The 21,134-nt window shown below is 43.4% G+C and overlaps 1 protein-coding gene and 1 long non-coding RNA gene across 3 annotated transcripts in view; one reads left to right on the top strand and one right to left on the bottom strand.

The window, feature by feature from the left end:
- Positions 1-12,810, bottom strand: part of ESPL1 (extra spindle pole bodies like 1, separase) — a 434,914-nt gene extending 422,104 nt beyond the window's left edge. The window contains exons 1-3 of one of the 2 annotated variants that reach the window (XM_069230952.1): positions 12,712-12,810; positions 9,653-9,743; positions 8,291-9,373 (exon numbers count right to left, since the gene is read on the bottom strand). In XM_069230952.1, coding sequence (XP_069087053.1) covers positions 8,291-9,373; positions 9,653-9,733 — 1,164 coding nt within the window. In that variant the 5' untranslated portion in view covers positions 9,734-9,743; positions 12,712-12,810. The other variant, XM_069230951.1, reaches the window with a different exon arrangement.
- A 42-nt stretch (positions 12,811-12,852) lies between these two features.
- Positions 12,853-17,586, top strand: LOC138294096 (uncharacterized). Its single transcript, XR_011203180.1, has 2 exons — positions 12,853-12,899; positions 16,843-17,586. It is a non-coding gene; the product is annotated as an uncharacterized lncRNA (long non-coding RNA).
- The last annotated feature ends 3,548 nt before the right edge of the window (positions 17,587-21,134 follow it).

Genomic DNA, 21,134 nt, shown 5'->3' with positions numbered 1-21,134 from the left:
TAAACTACCTTCCAAAATGCTGCATCATTGAGGCTCACTTCATACAGTAGTTCCAAGGTTTCTTCTCTTAAGCATTTTTTTCTTTTTTTTACTGCCCTCTTATACTCTCACCTGAGTGCACAGACCTCATTCTTGCATCTAGGTGATTTACTTAAGTCCTACTTAAGTCTTTTGTGGGCCTTTGTACATGCAGACACAAACCATTCTTTTTTGGTATGTTCTGACCTTCCCCTAGTCAAGCTGAGACCCTCTTACCCCTCGTGTGGTTATAGTAAAAGCCCTGATATGCACAGGTGCACCATCCTCAAGGTAGATCTAAAAATCTTCATTGTGGGCGCTAATTAGCTGTTAAAAAATCCTTGTGGCTCAACCTGGGACCAACAGAGTACCCGTTTCGAGATGCCAATTCAATGTTTCAGAAATTCCAAGGCACTACGTGTAAATAAAGAAAGTATTAGTGTCCATATCTCAAATGTCCATATATCTTCTCTTTGTTGTAAAGAACCAGATACGCAAAATCAGCCACTTGGGTCCAATTTCATATTTATTCAACATGTCCAAAGTAACAGCTTTCAAAAACGCCAATTGTTTCCCATAATCGGAGTCCAAATTAACAGTCTTCAAAACAATGCCAACACGTGTTTCGTCAAGCGAAAAATATTCGCATCTACTTCCTCAGGGCATAACGCTTGATTCTTTGCAAGGTCTTATAGTCCGATACATAATATAAGTATCAAAATGGACATCTAGAGAGCAACTTCGAGCTTCCTTATACTAGTGCCAGAAGCGCCAAACTTCTGAGAGAAGTTTCTCCTACGCGTGTACGTCAAAATTAACAAGGCTTGTTAATTTTGACGTACACGCGTAGTACGGAGCGGGGAGTTTGACTCCCGAACGTTTCCCTGGTATTCAGATTTAAGATCTGTTTTGAAGACTGTTAATTTGGACTCCGACTATGGGAAACAATTTGTGTTTTGAAAGCCGTTACTTTGGACATCGTGAATAAATATGAAATTGGAGCCAGGTGACTGATTTTTGCATATCTGGGTCTTTACAACAAAGATGATGTATGGACATTTGAGATATGGACACTAATACTTTATTACACGTAGTGACTTGGAATTTCTGTACTGTTCTTTGACATTCTCTCTGCGAATTTTGGAGGAGTTGGTAGGACCCTCCTTCCAGGAGCACCGTGATAATATTGTTTCAATGTTGAATTAATGGTGTAGGGGCTGTGAGCGCCATCCCTATATTTCTTTTTCTCCCCTTTTTTAGGATTTTGGCAAATTCAATGTTATCAACCAACTCTAAGAGTTCCTTCTGGCACTGCTTCCCTGGAAATAAAGACAGCAGTAAACTCTGAGGGTAGTCGTCACTTATCGCAATATCTACATGAAAATTTCACAACTATAGGAGAAATGATTAGACATTAACACAAAGTCTATTAAGGGAAAAGCCTTGCCGTTGAAGGTGGGTTTGAATTTTGAATGAGTGCACATTTCATTTTAAAAAATGACAAATCAAAATGTATGCATTAGTTCATTCAAAGCATCACCATATCGATTGTGTGCAAAGTGAGATTGCACCAGATTACCCCCTTCAGCTAAACCACAAACTTTTTCAGACAATGCATTACAGAAACAAATATTAAAATCACCACCCCATAAAATAATCATTTCTCTCCTAGTGCCAACAGAGACAGTTTCTAGGTCATTTCCCAGCTGTCTTATGAGGATAGCAGCCTCATACAAAGAAGCATTATTTAAAAAAATGAATAATTACTAGCTGGATTGATCTTGGAATGTTAAAATCATTTGATAAAAGGGATTACTAGATATCACTTATTTAAGTAAATGGGAGCTTATTAGAAATGTACATACATACCCCCCCCCCTTTGCCCTTCCATGGCTAGATGAAACAGCTGGTGTGTGGTAGGTTTTAACACCATTAATATGAATGGAATCCAGAAGCCAAGTCTCCTGTAAACACAGTTAAAATCTCCTATGAATTCCACCCACTCAGTGCTGTTACTGAGTCCTGCCACATGACAGTACAAAAAAAAAAAAAAACAGTTTCAGTTATTTGCGACCTCTCTATTGTACAGTCTACTAACCTCGCTATAACTTTGGCCCCTAAGCCATCCATGGCCCGTTGCAAGGTCTTCGTGGATTTATTTGATACAATATCAGTTAGAGACATCCATATTTCACTTACCATCAACGACTCCCTTGAAACGTTTGAGTCTCTACCTCGCAAAGCAATACTATCATGGTCATCTTTCTCTCCAATCTCCGAGTAGGACCTACTATGAACTATCTCCCAAGTAAAACCATCATCAGGATGCTAACCCAGGATCTATCAGCAAATCTCTTGCCACACAGCTACTCCCCCCTAGGTAACACCTTGATCAATTGCTCTCTCAATCACGGCCTCTTCCCTGAATGACAAAAAATGGGCCAATCACTCTGCTCATAAAAAACAACCTCTCTATCCAGAGAATCTGAACTACCACCCAGTCTACACACTACCATTTTATGCAAAGTCATCAGAAGCTGAGTAGCGTCCCAACTATCTGCACACAAACAACACTCTTCAATTGGGTTTGAATAGGGTCACAGTGCAGAAAATGCCATCCTCTAGTCAATGACTCCTTTAGAATCCTCGACTCCGGCAACTCCTGCCTCCTGGTCCTCTTACATTTATCCGCCGCATTTGACACGGTCAACCATCATGACCACCTTCGTATTCTTGAACTATGCATGGGATGTGGAGGTACGGTCCTCAGCTGGTTTTATCCAATTGTTCCCAAATTGTGAAAATGGGCAACTCGTTCTTCAGACTAATCATTGTTCACCAAAGTGTCACCCAAGGCTCAATTCTCTCCTCAACACTCTCCAACCTCTACCTAGGACCACTATGTATGATTTTCAGAAGCTCTGGGATGCTCTTCCACCTCTATACCAACAATACCCAAATATACTTGAAAATCTCATCCCCGGAGAAGTTGCCCTGCTTTAAAATACACTTAAAGATTCAAAACTGGATGTTCAACCACTATTTAAAACTCAACCCAACTAATGGGAATTTCTTTTGATCTCACCTCTGAAAACGAAAACGCCTGTACAAGAATGGATGGCCAACTTTTCTGCCTATTTAGGCTACCCTGCCATTGTCACAAGTACCAGATCACTCGACATCACCCTGGACAATCTTCTTAATCTTCACAGCCACATAGCAGCCATGGTCAGCAGCTCATAACACCAACTTGGGCATCTGGCAAATGATTCTGGAACAAGACTTCAAAACAGTGGTGCAGCGCCACTAGAATCTGGAACTCTGTGCCTCCCTCACTCAGTCTAACCACCTGCCTAGCAACCTTCAAAAAGACATCTTGATTAATTCACTCTCAACCAGGCTTATTTACTTTCTCCAATGTGCCCTGACCTGCCTTCGTTTAACTGTTCATATTCTCCACCCTATTTTTGTAACTGTCTCTTGTGGTTACTCCTGTATACGTACACTGATGTAAACGTCAGCGTTGAACTATTAATGTAACCCGCTGTAACCCTGTATTGTGTGATGTAAAGCACGCTGATGCCTACTGCCATGTCTGCACTATATAAAATTGCAAAAATTTGCAGTTGTTGCAAATATGCAGTCAACTTGAATTCATCTTCTCCTACCTGTACACCCTAATATCTTTGCAACCCACGTTTCAGTTGGAGAGTGGTTCCCATGTTAATGACAAGAGGTGAGGAAGCAAACTCCCAATACTGACACATTTCTTAGGATCTGTCCAAACCCCAGTGATTGGATTGGTCTGAACATGTATGCTCAATCTACTGTTGAATGCTTTCCTCTGAATCCACCAGAGGAGTGACGCAGTCTTGTACATTTTTTTGCATATACTAGGTATAGAATTGTTTGTATTGTTGCCACACTGGCATCACATGCCAAGTCAAGACTGATGAGATTTCACTAAGTCAGGCATCAGCTGTCACACACCTGCTTCTAGAATTTCTTTACAGTTTAGCCACCAGGTGCAGAAGAAAAATAGGTCTATAGCAACTGCACCTTCTGCTGAATTTCCTGTGGCTTTACTAATACAGTTATATCTAGCACTAATTCAGAAGTATCCTTTGTTTGAAGAAAAGTAACACTAGGGTTCTGCAAAATGCTCTGTGGAATACTGAAGCGCAGCCTACACCTCATATGAAGTAATTCAGCTATCTGGAGAATCTGTCTGAATTGTATTAACTCTAAGATGCGGTTTTATGTAACTCTCAATCTTTACGTTGAGAAATATTTGTCTGTATTTACTCATTTATTTTTTTGGCCACCTTAGCGGTATTTTTACACAGATATTTTGGGTTTCCTGCATAAATGTTCTTAGGCTCTTTCCTTCGCACCCTTGGTTCGAAGTTGGGTAACCAAGAGCGTGCTTGCCTTGTTTTCCAGCACATAATAGTATTGTTTTGGTTCGATCAGGGCACACTCTACCTTATTCATAGTCAAGGTTTGTACATTTGACTAAAGTCCTCATCTTGCCTTATGTCTGTTTAATATGGTGTGTGTTTGAGTTCCGCCTCGAATTAAAGTTCTTGCTCAGGTTTTGCACTGAACCCTTTTCTCTTGTTTCAAAACGAAGCTGCTAATTTTAAATGCCTCTTCAAGTACTACTTTTTGCATGTCCTAAAATAAATGGCATTGTCCATCAAACACGGCAATCGTCATTTCAGTCACCTTCTGGGAGGATGTCAAATAGTACATTGTAATTAACTCACCGTATGCTTCTATTGTCAGCGCCCTGTGGAGATTGTGACATTGTCTGAAAGGGCAATTTGGCCAATGCCGGATTCTTTCAGGCGTGGTATTTAACTCCTTTCAACTAAGAAATTATTGAGGCAAGTATTTATCATGGAGAGTGGAGTGAAATAGGTAGTTAGGTTCCAGTTTCTTGGACAACCAACATCCTAAAAAGGGGAAATACAGCTCAACTGTATTCAAAGTTCTGTTGGGAGCAGCCTTCAGCGCCATCCATCACTAAGTTTAAATATTCACATATTACTATCAGGTGGGGTAATCCATTTGGTCTGGCTCTCAATAGGTTAAAGTAAAAAAGGGCTAACCCACCCCAAAGTTGAACCAAATTCAAAGTGTGAAATATCCCAAGATGTGTTTGGATAAAGCGCAAAAGCAAAAAACAGATGATGGACGAATGCTGAACAAATCAAACAGTCAACCCTCCCAGTCACAGATCAGGGTTTAATTTGTCACTTTTTGCGCAAGTCCAGGGCAGCTCCTAAAAAAAAAATTTTTTAAAGCCTCCACAAAGTACCATTGCTACATTAATCCATCTCTTATGAGAAACAAGGACAATGTGGTGATCTAAACACAGAAAACTTTTAGGTCAGAGAAAGAAAACATTCAATTAAGCAGAGCCCGTGTTGAGCTCAAAGTAACCTGTTATTTTTTTCCCAACGCGGCGGAACGCATTCTCTTCCAGCGTTGCACAGTGTAGACATCAGGAAGGGATGCACATCCTCATCGTGCTACTTCCTAAGGGGGTGGGGGGTGGGGGGTGCAGTGCTCCGAGCACGCCATCGCAAGGTATTTGGTATTGTGTAGTGCTCCCACCAGATGTCAAAGTGAAAAGCAGGACTTTTCCATTGTGCAAGGGTGGGTGTGCAATGTAAACAAGCTGATCAAGTTGAAATCTGCAATTCGAGGACCTACGGTGCAGAAACGTGAGCTCATAACAGCCAATTCCTCCAGTGATTTTTCGGTCTTTATAAAGCACAGGGGAAAGATCCCCCACAAGGTATTACAAGTGCAAAAATATGAATCCTCATCTTAAATTGCTTGCTATTTGGCAATAAAGTCCCCAGTATAAACAACTGGGATATGAACAAATATACCTATTAGATGGGATAGTAATTCATTCTATTTGTGTGATTAAGGATTATGTGGGTGTCTGGCCAAGACAGGACATATATTACTCAGAAAAAATAACTGCAGGTGGGTGTGGCAAAGGGGAGTGTGACTATAAATACACTACATACGAACACATTCACAAAGGTGCCAGGTTTCCTGTAAACACACAAAACTCAAAAGAATGTATAAATGAATCAATATTGCCATACAGCAAGTGCCTGCCTCACTTACTTAGTTCCATAATGGTATTGCATAGTTTTCGAATGTGTGTCCAATGAAGGTACCTTCAATCAGGAAAGGTAGAGTCAGTACTAGTTATAATAAATAAAAATAACAAAATTTAAAAACAGGATTTGCTTGGGTTAGCCATATTTTGATTGGAATGGGGCCAGGAAAGGTTACGCCCAGAGGAAGACCCCATCAGTGTGTTTCGAGATGTAAAACTGATTTCATTGGGATTAATTATGCCCCCCAACTCTTAGCCATAGAAGGGGATGGGATACCGTTTATGTGTTTTTGTAGTCAGCAAACCAGGGAAATTTAACTTAAAGCAAGCAGTGAATGAAGTAAGCAGGTGGAGCGTTATGCTGTGATATAAAAGCATTAGACAGTCACTAGGCACAGGATTAGAACAGGTGGTCTTTTCAGCGACACCGGATCTGTAGCCAGGTTTACTCAAATCCAATAGTATTTTCCTCCTTGGGCACCTGAGCTTCTAACTACTACACCTGGTTTTAATACGACTCAAGTTTAGGTGTTTTCATGTACTCCTTGGATTCGACTGGACAGCAAATGTGACAAATTAGAAGTAAGGCAGTTAAGTGCTAAGACCAAGAGGAGCCAAGGGCTAGGGTACATTGGCACCATTGCTACAGATTTTATGTCTCTAACATTTAGAAACAAGCATTTGCAATGCAATGGGTCTCACATTTGCTCGAGTTAGAGCTATTAGCGTTGTAATTTCCAAACTGGACTTTTGACACTTAAATTGCGCCATGGCCACAATGAGCGCAAAGGAAAGAATTTCACTCACAGTTGAATATATCGGCAAACGTGCAATTATCCATGTAAAAGGGTTGATGGCCAAGGCAGTAACATAACTGCCCTAAGGAGGGACAATTGTAAGGCATTTACCAATGATTAAGTATTTTTGAAAAGCATGCCCATGAACGAGTGATAGTGATGGGCGTGTTGTGGGCATGGTTAAAAGCACACCGATTACAACAGGCCAGAGCGCTTGCGCGCTCGATCTAAAAATAGCAGTCATATCCTAGTTCATCATTATTTTGCACACCATGCCACCTCAGTTTGGAGCCAGTCATATGCATATCAGTCTTGAACCTGCTCCAATGAGAACAATCCAGCCCAAACTTCCAGACCAGGTCCTCCTTGAACCAGAGCAAAAGCAACGCAGGACCAAATTCACCCTTTTTAGGGCTTATCAGCCAGTTACAGCTCGGTTACAGTGCTCGTTGGACCCATGTCTATGTATATATGTCCCCACTTAGAAAGTCATACTGAAGAATACAAAGAAGTGATGGATTAAATTAATCTCAGTCACTGGTAATTACTCGGAATCAAACTATATGTGGCGGATGAGCCCTAACTAGGGAGAAATCAGTCATAGGTTGTTTGTGTTCTGGTTTAATGAGGACATGACCAGGCAGATCGGCTGGACTGTTTGCCAAAGGAGCAGGGTCAAGAGATATTTGTATATGGCTGAGTCCAAATTGATGTGACATGGTGTACAAAATAATGATTGACTGGGAGGCATTTCAGAGTAATCACCAGTGGCTGGGATTAATTCAAGCATTCCATCCATCACTTTTTTTGTACACTTTAATGTATAAAGCAGCATAAGTGACCAGTCAGACATGCAAGGACTAGAATAGTACGAGGAAGGGGTGCATTTAGAATCATATAAGATTTTGTCTGCACCGATACAATTGTTATTGTAGCACTTCCCTCCCACCCAAAAAGAATGCTAATCAGTATTTCATGCTACATCGTACTGCAAGTTGCAAAAGGTTTGACAAAGCATTAGATACTAGTGGTATCTAAATAAGCAACCTGGTCACAGACAGATTTCATATATATCAACCTCCGGTAAGAGGACACTGAAAATCTGACAAGAGGCTAAGCATACATCTTATTAAGCTGAAAACAGGGTAAATGTTTAAAAACTAGAAGTTGTCTCAAGACCTAAAACATTCACAGAAACAGACAGCCGCTGTTTTACCACCACATGGACAGCGACCAAAGCATTTTTTTTTTAAATAAGACAAAAGCATGACAGGAACATAATTCACTGAAAAAAGGGCCCAGAACATAATATGTAAATAGACAAACTCACGCGTGTCATTTGTTTGTGGAGAAGCTGACAGTGCTGTTCCAGATAGGAAGACAGGGAGAGAACATCTTGCAGAACAAACCCAGAACCTTCAGTTTTCTTTATATGCTTGTCAACTGCAGAGATGACAAACTGGCAGCAGTCTGTCAGAACTTGTGACGGCTCATTCCCCACTTCTATAAAACGTCTGATAACTCCAATGGCTTGCAAAAGGAGATCGCCAACACTGGCTGATGTATGCAGCTCAACACCCAACCGACAGAGTTCTAGAGCAGGCTCTGGACCAACTCGAGCGAGGTACTCTTGTGACTTCCGGATTGATTCTGCTGCTTCCCAGAAGCAGTCATTCTTGCAAAGCCTGCGGCATTGTTCGAGAGTGAGCTCAAGTAAACAAGTGGCCTGCTGCTCGTTCAAGGGACCTTGTGTGCCTATACCCTCCACTAAGGATTTGATAAGCAAGCTTAAGATATTATCACTGAGAAAAAGCATATCGTCTCTTGTAACAGGACATCTCTGAGTTTCGAAAATAGTTGCAGCTGCAGCAGTATGACGGCCAGCCAGTGAAATAGTGGAGGAAAGCTCGCCAGGTGAGGGAGCAAGGCTCTTTGCCTCCAAAAGCACCAAATATCGAATAGCATGCAGTCTGCAACAAAGGGCTGTTCTGCTTTCCAACGGAGTCCATTGAGCAGACTTCGTGACCCCTTCAGCTGCCTTCCAAAGAACACTGAAGCAGCTCTTAGCGATGGCTTGGTAATCCTTCTCCTGCTGCCCAGAAAGACTGCTGCTGCTGGCAAGAAGGTTGTACAAGAGATCAGCAAACTTGGCACACCCATCATATGCACCATGGGCAACCACGTTTTTCAAGAAGTGGAATAGAATCTTTTCCAGGTAAAGTGGTGTACGCTGTGCCACTGCTGCAGTGTAACCCTGGCATGCCTGCTCTGCAAGGACTAGGAGGCTCTGGAAGTGTGCATTACTGGATTTGCATTCTGCTACTCGCTGGTTACAGGCACGGAGAATTCGATCACACACTGTTCTGTAATCCAGTATCTGGTCTGCAGTCAACCCTTCTTTGAACTGGCATGCCTGTAAAAGTTTGGGAAAAAGAGGGTAAGTGAAAGTAAGTGGCACAAGAAAGGGTCTTTCTTGTCTGTCTAGCTTTATGTTTAACATTATCAAACATTCCGATGTTGAACTCAAAAATGAGGAATGATGGAGAATCGATGGAAAGTCATGACAGTCAAATAAGCATCCACACTGAATAGGACGCCTTTCATTAGGCAGCTTATATAAACATTATTGGAGGATCTAAATGTAGAAAGTTGGATTTTAGGAAGAAAAAAAAGTGACTCAACCAGCTCTCACCTTTAACTCCGACAACAGTTTCTCAACCTCTTCCTGAGACCTTAATCGCTTCTCAAAGTCAGCTCCTTTTAGTGTCTTCATTCTCAATGCACTACAAAGCAATGGAAACAGCAGGTAACGTTGTAAGCATTGAGGCATTAACAGATGCCAAGTTCACCTCCGCCCCCCACCCCCCAACTACGACTTAGCCTATCAAACTCCGTTATCGCCAAACAACAATTTCAGCCAGCATGCAGAAGCATACTTGTGCCTTCGAAAAGTGACTTTCAATATTCAGATTCCCTCCGGCTTATTTGAAATCTTACATACTGCACGGGAAGCATTAAGAAACTGCTTGGGTAATCCCCATTATTACTGAGTTGCATAGCGTATTTTACCTTGGTACACTCCCAATTGCAAGGATTCTACAACTGCTGGTCAAATCTTCAAGACCTCTAGTTATACAATGCTAAAGGCTGAAGAAGGGCCCAAGGTGGAGCAGTCATTACGTTGAGGGTTCCATCCTCTATTGTACCCCTCATTGCAGTTGGCAGGTAGCATGAACGCCTCTGTCCTTCCATCACAAATCTGGACCATGACCATTCACTTATGTGAAACAGGACAGGCCCTTTAAGAACTACATCCTATCTAGCCCAGGTGCAAAGAGGCTTGAAAGTTCAACCAGGCCTGCTCCCATTGACCAACACTGAGCTAGAACACTTTTTGTGTTGTTGGATTTGTAGGGCATGGGCGTTTACAACCACTAATGAGGGAATCGCAGCACAACACTGTTAATTCGGGACTAAGAACAGCCAGTGAAAGGGGACTGACAAAGTCACCGACTGCTCTATGATTAACTGAACAATAGCAAGTGTATCCATCTAGTTAACTTTTACTATTCTATCAAACAAATTTACAAGTAGCTAATGTTAATAGGTTTGGGGTGCACCAATGAAGATCTTCTGCCATTATTTTCATTTTAGTTTATTTTTGGCAGAGTGATTTTGTGGTACACACACTGTAGTTCTGAACAAAAACAAAGCAATGGACAATATGTGTCTTGCATTTCTGGATGTACCTTTGCTTTCAAAAGTGCTGCTTAACATTGGGATTGATGAAAAGATTTGTTTAATCCCAAAGACCTTCACAAATATCTTTCCATCTAGGCATATGTGTTACCACAAGTTGGAACACTCTACAGCAAACAGTTAAAGTTTATGATTTTATGAATAAGATGAACCACTTCATGATGATCTAGTAATTATGTGCACTTGTTTAGCAGCACCTGATTAAGTTACCTTTTTAAGTGAGATGGGGACAATAAAGGAAGCATATATTCAAAAAAGGCTACTGGATGATACCTGGATGGTCTTGTTTCACACACTAATCTTTTTAAATGTTTGTATGAACCACGCTTTCGGCAGAGCATTCTTTTATTAAAATTACTTTTCATTTTTAAACTTAGAAATTTATTTTCCAGTATTCAATCTCTGTTCATGTGTATTTCTACAAAATATGATTGTATTTGTGACACTGTCTTAGTACGTAGCCAGCTTTAAGCAGGTCCTGGAACTACTTATTTTAGATGGAGGATACATCTTATGTGAGACACCTTCAGCCATTACTGACATTTTAGAAGACAGCACTTTGAAAAATATTTTTTGAATTTCTCGTATAATCAAAATGTATGGAAACAAACCTGCAGGCACTGTGCTGTTGGTTTAAAAGGTCATGACTGTCTAAGACTGCTTCCCAAAATATAGGGTTGTAACCCACAGGTGAGTCCCAAGCCAAATTTTGGTGGACAGCGAAAGTCCAATAAATAAATAAAGATGTCTAAATGATTCATTATCATGCCAAATTTGCTGCACTTCAAAAACAGAGGTCAACTGTCCAGGCTATATTTTCTGACAAATTGCTGCTTAACATGGGGGTTTGGTGTTTACAAACTCCTCTCACTTTATAGTCCGAGAAAGAAAAGTAAAATGAATTATGTGACAATCCTGCTGGGGTGCAAGGGGTATGTAAGGAAAGGATGTAAGCTGTCATTTTTTGGACTAAAATGTAAAACACCTGTAAGTGAACTGTACACATGCAACAGTTTGAAAAGCAAAAATGAAGTACATTTTATTGGAATTCTGAAGTGTGATGAAAACAAAGATTTTAATAGTATCAAAACAAATCAAGACATTTTATTTTTATGCACAAATGATATGACTCCACTGCAGACCAAATTCCACACATTATTATTTGTGCGGAATATAGTATGTCTATGCTAGAAGCCATTTCAGTAGAAAATGTATTGTCTGTAAGTGACTGTGCTACCACGAGATGCTTAGTTACATTAAAAAAAAATCACTCATCTCATGTCCATAAAAGCTAGGTGAGTCACGGACGTTTGTCGTTCTAAAGAAAATGGGTCGTGGTTCTAAAAGGTTTGGTAAGCACTGGCCCGAGATGATGTCACATATGACATGGCAACTTTGCATACATACTTATTTCAAACCCACTTTTATGGTATTGGGCTGCCTGTCAATCTGCCTCCCTTTTCCCCCGAACGAGCTTAAGCTACAAGCACTGTAAAAATAAAAGGGCAAAGGCGACCTATAACACACTTTTCACTAGCTGTCCACAGAACAGTTTTGCCCTCGCTATTAGTCCAATTATCCATTCAATTCAATCTCGCACCTGTCAGCCATGTCCCTCTCATTGGCCTTTCTTTCGTTCAGCATCACCCTGCTGAGTCCTGCAGCTTCTCCTCTCAGTGTCACCTCCTCTTCATTTCTGTGCCTATCCCCATCATCTTGTTACCGCCTGTCCATTTGGAATGTTTTAACTTTCATTTAACGCCCAGTAACATATTTCCAACCACGTCTCCGCGGTGTACTTTTTCCAGCAGTGCCTCTTTGCTACCTTTCACTGCATTCTCACATTTAAAGTTGTTCTTACGCCTCGTCCTTTGTGAAACCACTGGCTACTAATTCAAGCCTACTGTCCACTGAGGCAAACACAACCCTGCCTATTAATTCTCTATTGTTGCCCATTACCCCTCCTTGACATGGTTCTTCCTGCCCTCTCACCTGTTTTTTCAGTGATAGACCCAACGGACTCGCCGTACATACAGTGCACCCCCGCCTTGTCCACCGTTCAAATCAACACCACAGCCAATCAGCTTCGCGCGGCGCTCGCACTGGCGTCATCGAACTTCGCCTTTCAGCATACGTCACTCAGGACGAATGAAAAAGCCCAACGTCGACTTCGATGAATGGTGCGTCATGAATGAAGTGTGTCCTAGTGATGAACAAGATAACTTTGTAATTTATTAATATTTTTGTACAGTGCTTTTAGTTCAAATTTGTTAACTTAAGGGCGCTGACAGGCAAGGAATGCAGAATGGTTGTTTTAAGTCTGGCTCTGAGTGGTGAAAATGCTTCGTGCATCTGCTACTTGTAATAACAAAGGGGAACCTGATACGCGTAATATAGTTATACGCATTTAAAATGATTTTCAGATTATAGAATGTGTTTCATTGGAACCCGTTTCATTCACTTATGTATTTGCGACATTGTTCTTCAACTGTGCATGGGATTTATCACAATAAAGGTCTGTTTCCAGTGACTTTATCAAGGAAACGTTTGTATTTGCTCTTTGGAACTTTTTACAAATTGAGGAGGGGAAAGTAACCAAGTTGAAAATAGTGACGAGTACATGGTGGATTGTTACATGGACAAGTAGGCGCCCAATAAACAGAAGACTTTTACTATCTGGTAAACGTGCGCTAATTTCCCTTCGATCTGGTCTTTGGCTGTCCGAGTCGATCTCACAGTGGTGGTTTTGGACACCGAATTCATCCCTCAATTGAATTTGAAATATTTAGCCCCAGATTTGTTTTCTTGTTGATCTGTAACACACACACAATGCAGGTCAGTTGGCGTGTGTGTAACATTCCTATGTTTTACTGTTCTTATGTCTGATATTTAAATACCTCCTGTGACAATTGGAGTGACAGTTTATTGACAGCAGAACTAAGAAGATATGTTCATATAATGAAATACATTTCGGAAATGGACAACAATAATGAAACAGAGCTCCAAATGCTTAAACTAGGTCTCTCCAAAGTCGCTTTTCTAACACAGTAGCCTTAGAAGAGGGGTATATAATAAATAATAATCGAGCCATCTGGTTTCTTTTTGAAATGCATGTAGACTCCGTTTTATCTTCTTTTGTGGCTGCAGATGCAGAAGTAACTGTTCGCATCTGTAAATAGCAATACCGCCCTCCATTTAATTGTAAATATTAAGGTATTTCAGTAGTACAAATATCTAGAGAAAACATTGTGCCATCTCAGTACACGTGTCATCGATGCTGAGAGCCAATAAGGCAACATCTATTATTAGGCCAAAGTCCCAGATTATCAGATGCAGCTATGATATGTTATGTCAAGTTTCTGCAATGCAGGGACACAAATCCCCAAAGGCAAACCCCTATTTTATCAGAAAGTCTGCGAGATCCAGTAGGAGCAATTGTAATATTGAATGTACCTCTTGCTGACAGAAAATGTTGATTCAACCACAAACAGCTTGCAGGAATAAAGCATGCGATCATTAAAGGACCCCCCTTCCTAATGTTAATGCACTGTCACAGACAGAATCGGGTAAGCTCAGATAGACTGTACAGAAGGATAGGCCCTGAGCTTAAACAGTGTCTCTGCCTTTGGACAGCAGGCCTTGCTGAAGCTGAAAAACAGAGAACCCAGAATCCTGTGACCATGACAACACATTTTCGCTCCCTGGAAGTAGCTGAATGTTATTATCACAAAATAACGTCCTCCCTGGACAGGATTCAAGCATCCTGGGACCAGTTTCAGGTATCACCCTTTATCAGCCAGGCTAGCTTCAATCCAGTGGTGCAGCAAGCAGGGGACCCACATCTGGGCATACCCTATCCACTTAGGGCGCACAAGGCAATATCACAAAATAAAATGATGAACAGAGTGTTGATACTTTTCAAACATTCATCCCCAGTCACAGATCTGGGTTTAACCCATCATTATTTTGCTTGCCATGTCACCCCAGTGGGAAGGGTATGCCCATATGTGGGTCCCTTGCTCACTGTGCCACTGGATTCAAGCTAGCCTGGCTGATGAAGGGTGATTCCCTGAAACCGTTCCCAGGATGCTTGTTTCCAGTCCTGGGATGACCTGGTCTGGCAATTCGGGCTGGACTGTTCCCATGGGGAACAGGGTCAATGCTGATTTGCTTATGGCTGGGTCCAAATTGGAGTGGCATGGTGAGCGAAAGAACAATGGATTAAACCCAAATCTGTGACTGGGGGTGAGTGGTTGAAACGTTTCAGCACTCCGTCCATCATCCTTTTGTGTTGCTAAAGTTGCCCTAAGTGGGAAGGGTATGCCCAGACGTGGGTCCCTTGCGCACTGTGCCACTGGATTCAAGCTAGCCTGGCTGATGAAGGGTGATACACTGAAACCGGTCCCAGGATGCTTGTTTCCAGTCCAGGGAGGACTTGGTCTGGCAATTCGGGCTGGACTGTTCCCATGGGGAACAGGGTCAAGACTGATTTGCATATGGCTGGGTCCAAACTGGGGTGTCATGGTGAGCAAAAGAATGATGGATTAAACCCAGATCTGTGATTGGGGGTGAGTGGTTGAAAAGTTTCTGCACTCTGTCATCTTTTTGTGTTGTTAAAGCAGCTAAATGTTAACAGAGTGTTATCTTCCGAAATAGTTTTACTCCATAAGGCCAGCGCTGGCCTACAGCATGTATCATTCTAACTCAGTAGTGCTGTCAACAGTCAGCCAAAACATCAAGAAAGCAGCTGAAATGTGTAAGAATTTGGGCACATGAGGCAATGCAGGAAAATGACCTAGTTTGCATTGGTATAACCCCCAGTGCGTTATACTTGGCAGGGCTGGCCACATTGTCACAGGTGAGTTGGTTCACAGGGTCAGCACTGTGATGCGCCACATGTAACGATCAAAAAGGTTTGCAGAAATGTCAGAATGTTTTTTGATCAGTGAGATTTTCTTTTGATCAAGTCCTTTGAAGAACTTCTTGTCAAGTTGGCAGCAGTGTTAGACCAATATCTCAATGCTTATATTCATGTGGGGGTCTGCTGTTCTTGACGAGCAAGGAGCACCTACAGCTGTCCACAGGGCCTTGTTTTGGAGTTCTTGCTGAGAGTTCCATAACTTCTAATGGCAGCTGCTCCATATCAGGGAAACATGTGACATTGTCTCCTCGATTAACATAGCCTGTTTACTTTTGTAGCAACCATGACATTACTAAGACAAAACCAAAAGGGGAAATGGGAACAGGGTTGGTAGGATGTGTGCTGGGTTGACACTCCTTCCAGCATGGTATGGACATAAAAATCTTACTAATACACAGACCTGAGACTGTTCACATCGAGGCAAACTTTTGATCAGTCTAGACTTCATAGACCTTGTATCTCTGAGACAGTTGGGATTTTGTCTCTTGAGTGTAAGAATGGGACAATATCTAAGTGAGGGGTTGGTCAGAGCTTGTGGAAGGTACTCTTGCCACTCCCTTGCAGTGTGCACCATTCCCGGTGCCCCGCCAGGTCTGGTGCCTCACTGCTGCCTTCCATCTGCTGGTGGTCATCTCCTATGTTCAGGATCGAGTCTGTGATGGCAGGGGTGTATGTCCCTACTACATGGGTTGTTCAGTTTCTTAAAGTGGGATACACTGCTAGTTATGGTGGTAGTACCCTGATGTGCCATCATCATTGTTCCTAACACTTTAATTACTGTCCACTGTGTTGGTTCAAAAGGAGCTCTGCACATGCTGTCACCCAAAGTGGAGAACGTCATCCTCCAGTGCCAGATTCCTCTCCTTTGCTCTTCTCCTTTTGTTCACTTGGCATTGTTTCTTTACCTTTGCTATTTAAAAGCTTTTTGGGTATTCAGGACAGGAAACCATGATGAGTGGCATGGGATTACTTCCCCAAGTAGTTGGCATGATGGCATGGCTGCAAGACTGTTTCAGGGGGCAACAAATAAAGTCTTTCAATCATCACTTTATTACTTGTTCTGTGGCCTACTCTGGGTTGTCTTTTTTAAGTTCTGCGATGCAGAGAATTTTTTTTATTGTTCTCATGAACCATTATGCTTCACTGTATGCTTGTGTCCGTCTCTGCATTATTTTCTGATGATTTATGCTTCACAATGACAGGTTCATGGCTTTTTCTTGTCCTTGAAATGGAGTTCCATTGTCTGTGCGGATCTCCTTCAAGACCGGATGGGCTGCTAAGATTGTTTCCAGTTCCAGCATAACGTCTTCTACAGCAAAAGATTTCTCAACGTCAACTTCTGGATATTTGCTGTAGCCGTGGATCATAATAAGTGGGCGTCGTCCTTCAGGTCGTTTTGCTTAGTCAAACACAGTCTGCTCCACAATATGGGGTTGATCTGTTCTGATACAGTTGCTGCTGGCGGGCCTGGGGTCCAATGATTTTAGTGTCTTTTTGAAGTGACAGTATGTGACCATTCATAAAAATATTTTGGACCTCAGGTACATTTGTTGGAGGAGCATCACTTTAATGTAATTTCCCTTTTTCAGATCGGGTGCTACCCCTTACACCAAGAACTGGTGGCTGAAGAACTTAATCTCAGTTTTTAGTAATTCATATTTGTCCTTGTGGAGGGTCAGGTCCTGCTCACAAATGCCGTCAGCAGTGCTTTTAGGAGGACGTGGTGGTGTTCCAGGGTTTGGTCATATACTCATGCATTGTCAAGCACATTTATTTCCCACTGGAGCCATGAAAACACCTCTTTTATACAGTTTTGAAAAACCTCTGCAGCATTAGAGATGCCAACCATAAGGTATCTGTACCATCTCGGGCTAACATGCATTGAAAAGGTCATCATGTATCCTGAGTATGTAATTAAAGTTGGTGCTCCCTTGACTTTAAATTGATTTTGGAAATCCACTGTGTTTCGTTCACTTAAATGTATATGTAGTCCACTGTTGGTGTGAGATGACTTTCTTGTGTGCTCTCCTTGTTTGTTATCCTCATGTCTGCACATATGCAGACCTCCACCATCTGTTTGGGTTTTTGGGTGACTAGTACTGGTGAGACCCATGGAGTGGACCCCTGAAATCATTTAGATTATCTCATTCCTCCAGTTCAGTTCTTCAACAAGAACAAGTTCCTCAAGTCAACACTCCTACCAGGTTCAGCTTCCTCAGCCGCCACTGGGGCAAAATCACAGAAGCAAACTGGTTCTCCCTCAGCACAGATCAACCTAGCCCCACAGACAACTTCAACAAGGACATCAACCACTAGATCAAGAACTGCATGGACTACCTCACACCCATCAAACCTGACAGGCATAGTAGATATTACAAGGAGGCCAGCTGATACACAGAAGACCTCTGAGACACCAAACAACACTGTAGCCAGCTAGAAAGGAAACGGAGAGCCAGCCACAACACCACCAACAGAACTACCTACAAGGCTGCACACAACTGCTATCACCAGCAGATACGAGACACCAAGGAAAAAACACCAGTGGACCCCATTGAATAGCTGTAGGGAGATTTTCTCAATCGTTAAGGATTTCACCTCACCCTCAGCCACTGCTAACAACATCACTGCCTCACAACAACTCTGCAACAACCTATCCAGCTTCTTCTACAGCAAAACCGCGAACATATACAGCAACTTCACACACCAATCCAGTCCCAGAAAACTCATTGCTAACCCCACAACCAACGAAGACGGCCACCTAACTTAATGGACAATCCTCACCAAAAACAACACAGTGGCCATCATGTGGACCATCCACTCAGGGGTCCCATTGGACTCATGCCCCCACCACTTTATCAATCATGGTACATCAGCAATCAGCACCACCCTGTCCTACATCATCATCACCTCCATCACAGCCACTACTTTCCCAGACGAGTGGGAACTTGCAATGCTGTTCTCAAGCAGCCCACAACTGACCTGAATTAGCTGAGCAATTTCCAACCCATCTCTTGCTCACGTATTCAATCAAAGTGATTAAGAAGGCCATTAACAAGCAGGTTACAACCCACCTCAAACTTCACCATCTTCTAGACAACGCTCAGTTGGGATTCCGAAAGAACCACAGCACTCATCATGGCCACCGACGACATTCAAATCATCCTGGACCAAGAAGAAATAGTGGCCCGCCCAACTTCTCTGCAGCTTTCGACCTGTCTCCTGTAACACACTCATCAGGAGATTGACGTACAAGGATCCACTCTCAAATAGATCTGGTCCTTCCTCACGGGAAGAACCCAAAGGGTCAGGCTGCCACCTATCACATCAGAGAACAATAAACTGATATGTGGAGACCCACAGAGATCATCCCTTAGCCCCACCCTTTTCAACATATACAGGACACCTCGCCAACATTATCTGATCACAAGACATCATAGTTGTATCCTATGCCAATGACACCCAACTTATCCTCTCCTTGACAGACAAACAACCACCACCAGAGTGGGAGGGCGATGTTGTCAAGATGGTTGCATAGAAGCGTTCTCTGCAAGCTCCGATGGCTCGCCTCATATTCTGCCTTAATCTTACCATCTCACATGACATCCTTCCATGCCACTTGGCCCCCCCATGACACCTTGGGCGGACACTGGCTGCAGTAGGGGCCCAAATCTCACATCATAGTGGCCCTAATAGCAAATTGGTGACTGGCTATGGGGCCGTATTGGTTCCGAGCTCCTACAAGATGGCAGCAGCCGTTTGGTGAGGCTGTCTGCCGACCAGTGAAGAGAAACAGCGGAGGGTTTGTCGTTGCTGTGCGACTCACAGGGCTTGCCCCTGCTCCCCCACCACTTGTTGCTGGGTGAAGGAGGTGGACCATTGCTCTAGCAGACCTGAAGGGCGCACAAGAGGGGTGCCACAGAAAACAAATGACAACCCTGGAGATGAGGAGTGCAGCGGGGCTGCTGATCCGGAACTACCTCTGGAGGCGGTGGTACTCCCCTCCCCCGATCGGGCAGGAGTAAGACTCATGCTGGGCAGGAGCATCGTGCCGCTTCGGGTTCCTGGCGGTGGCGGGACTTCCTAGCCAGGGGTTGCAGAGATTGGCCCGGGTGATATGTGGATCTGCAGAGAGCACCTGAGGAGGGGTCAAGGCAGCCTGAAGAGGGTCCCTGTGTGGAGAGACAGAGAGACGCATTGGTTCCCATGCCGAGACCACAGAGCAGGAGCCAGTTTGAAGTGGCGGGGAGACTGCCCTCGGCTGGTGGCTCGGAGTGAGTGATCCAGATGATACACAAGCCTGGGGAGTGCGCCCTCAGGGCGGCAGAGTTGGCCAGACTGAGGCTCTTGGGTGGAGCGGACGAGAGGAACCTTTAAGATACAGGTGAGTGAGGGACTCCCACTGGTGCTGAAGGCGGGCATCCCCAGCTCACTTCCCTGGCTTGATCCTGGCAGCACATGTGCCATTGCCTCTCCTAAGGGGGTGACAGTCATCCCTGGCTTGATCTTCGCGGCAAATGTGTTATCACAACTGAGGCACGCATGCCTCGAGCCGGGTGGCGGCCCAGTCTCTACTCCCCTCCCCCTCCCTCTAGCCTTTTGCCACACCATATTCGGGCTGATATGTAAAGCAAGCAACAAGAGTTCCCCTAAATACCAGACTGGCAGGATGGCATCTTTCTCCAGGCCGGTGCCACTGTAATTGGCTGGATGATATAGGATCTGCTGATGGGGAAGAGCTAAGTGCCCGATTGGAATTCAGGTGCCTGTTTTTGAGTAGACCCCACGCATTGACTTTTTGAGTGGTGGTGCTGGTCCTGGGGCAGTGGCTAAGGACAAAGTTCCCAAACTCCTCAGACGGGAAAATGGATCGGTACATGAAGGTGGTTGCTCCACCAAGACAATCAGAGGCAGACTTTGGTGATCCAGCCCGCCCAGGAGGCATTAGAGGGAATGATAGATGAAGTGAGATCCGAAGTGTCCCTATTGTGATAAGACCTACAAAATGTATCTGAAAGGGTCACATCAGCTGAGAGCAGGATCTCTGTAGTGGAACATTCAGCCCCGGGGCTCCAGAAAGACGTGGCCAGTGTCCACTCCACTGCAAAGGATGTGGTCTGGAGGCTAAAAGATGCTGAGAAACGTGCATGGTGCAATAACCTGCATTTTGTGGGCTTTCCAGAAGGGGTTGAGAGTACGAACATGAGCGCTTTTCTGGATCGGTGGTTGAGAGCGTCCCTTCCACCTGAAACGTTCTCCTCCTGCTTTGTAATAGAAAGCACCCACAGAGCACTAGGCGTACCCCCTAGGGCCCGCCACAACCTGCCTGTGATTGCAAGATTTTTCAACTTTCTGGACCGGGATATGGTACTGCGGGAAGTATGACACCTTGGTGAAATTTTCCATGAGAACTTCAAAATCCAGGTATTTCCAGACTACTCATGTGAAGTCCAGAAACAGCGCTGCATCTTTGATTTTGTCAAAACGAAACTGCAGA

Source organism: Pleurodeles waltl, chromosome 4_2, assembly GCF_031143425.1.
Source record: "Pleurodeles waltl isolate 20211129_DDA chromosome 4_2, aPleWal1.hap1.20221129, whole genome shotgun sequence".
Taxonomy (NCBI): domain Eukaryota; kingdom Metazoa; phylum Chordata; class Amphibia; order Caudata; family Salamandridae; genus Pleurodeles; species Pleurodeles waltl.
Note: the sequence above shows the minus strand (reverse complement) of the source record. Positions and strands in the feature narration are given on the sequence as shown.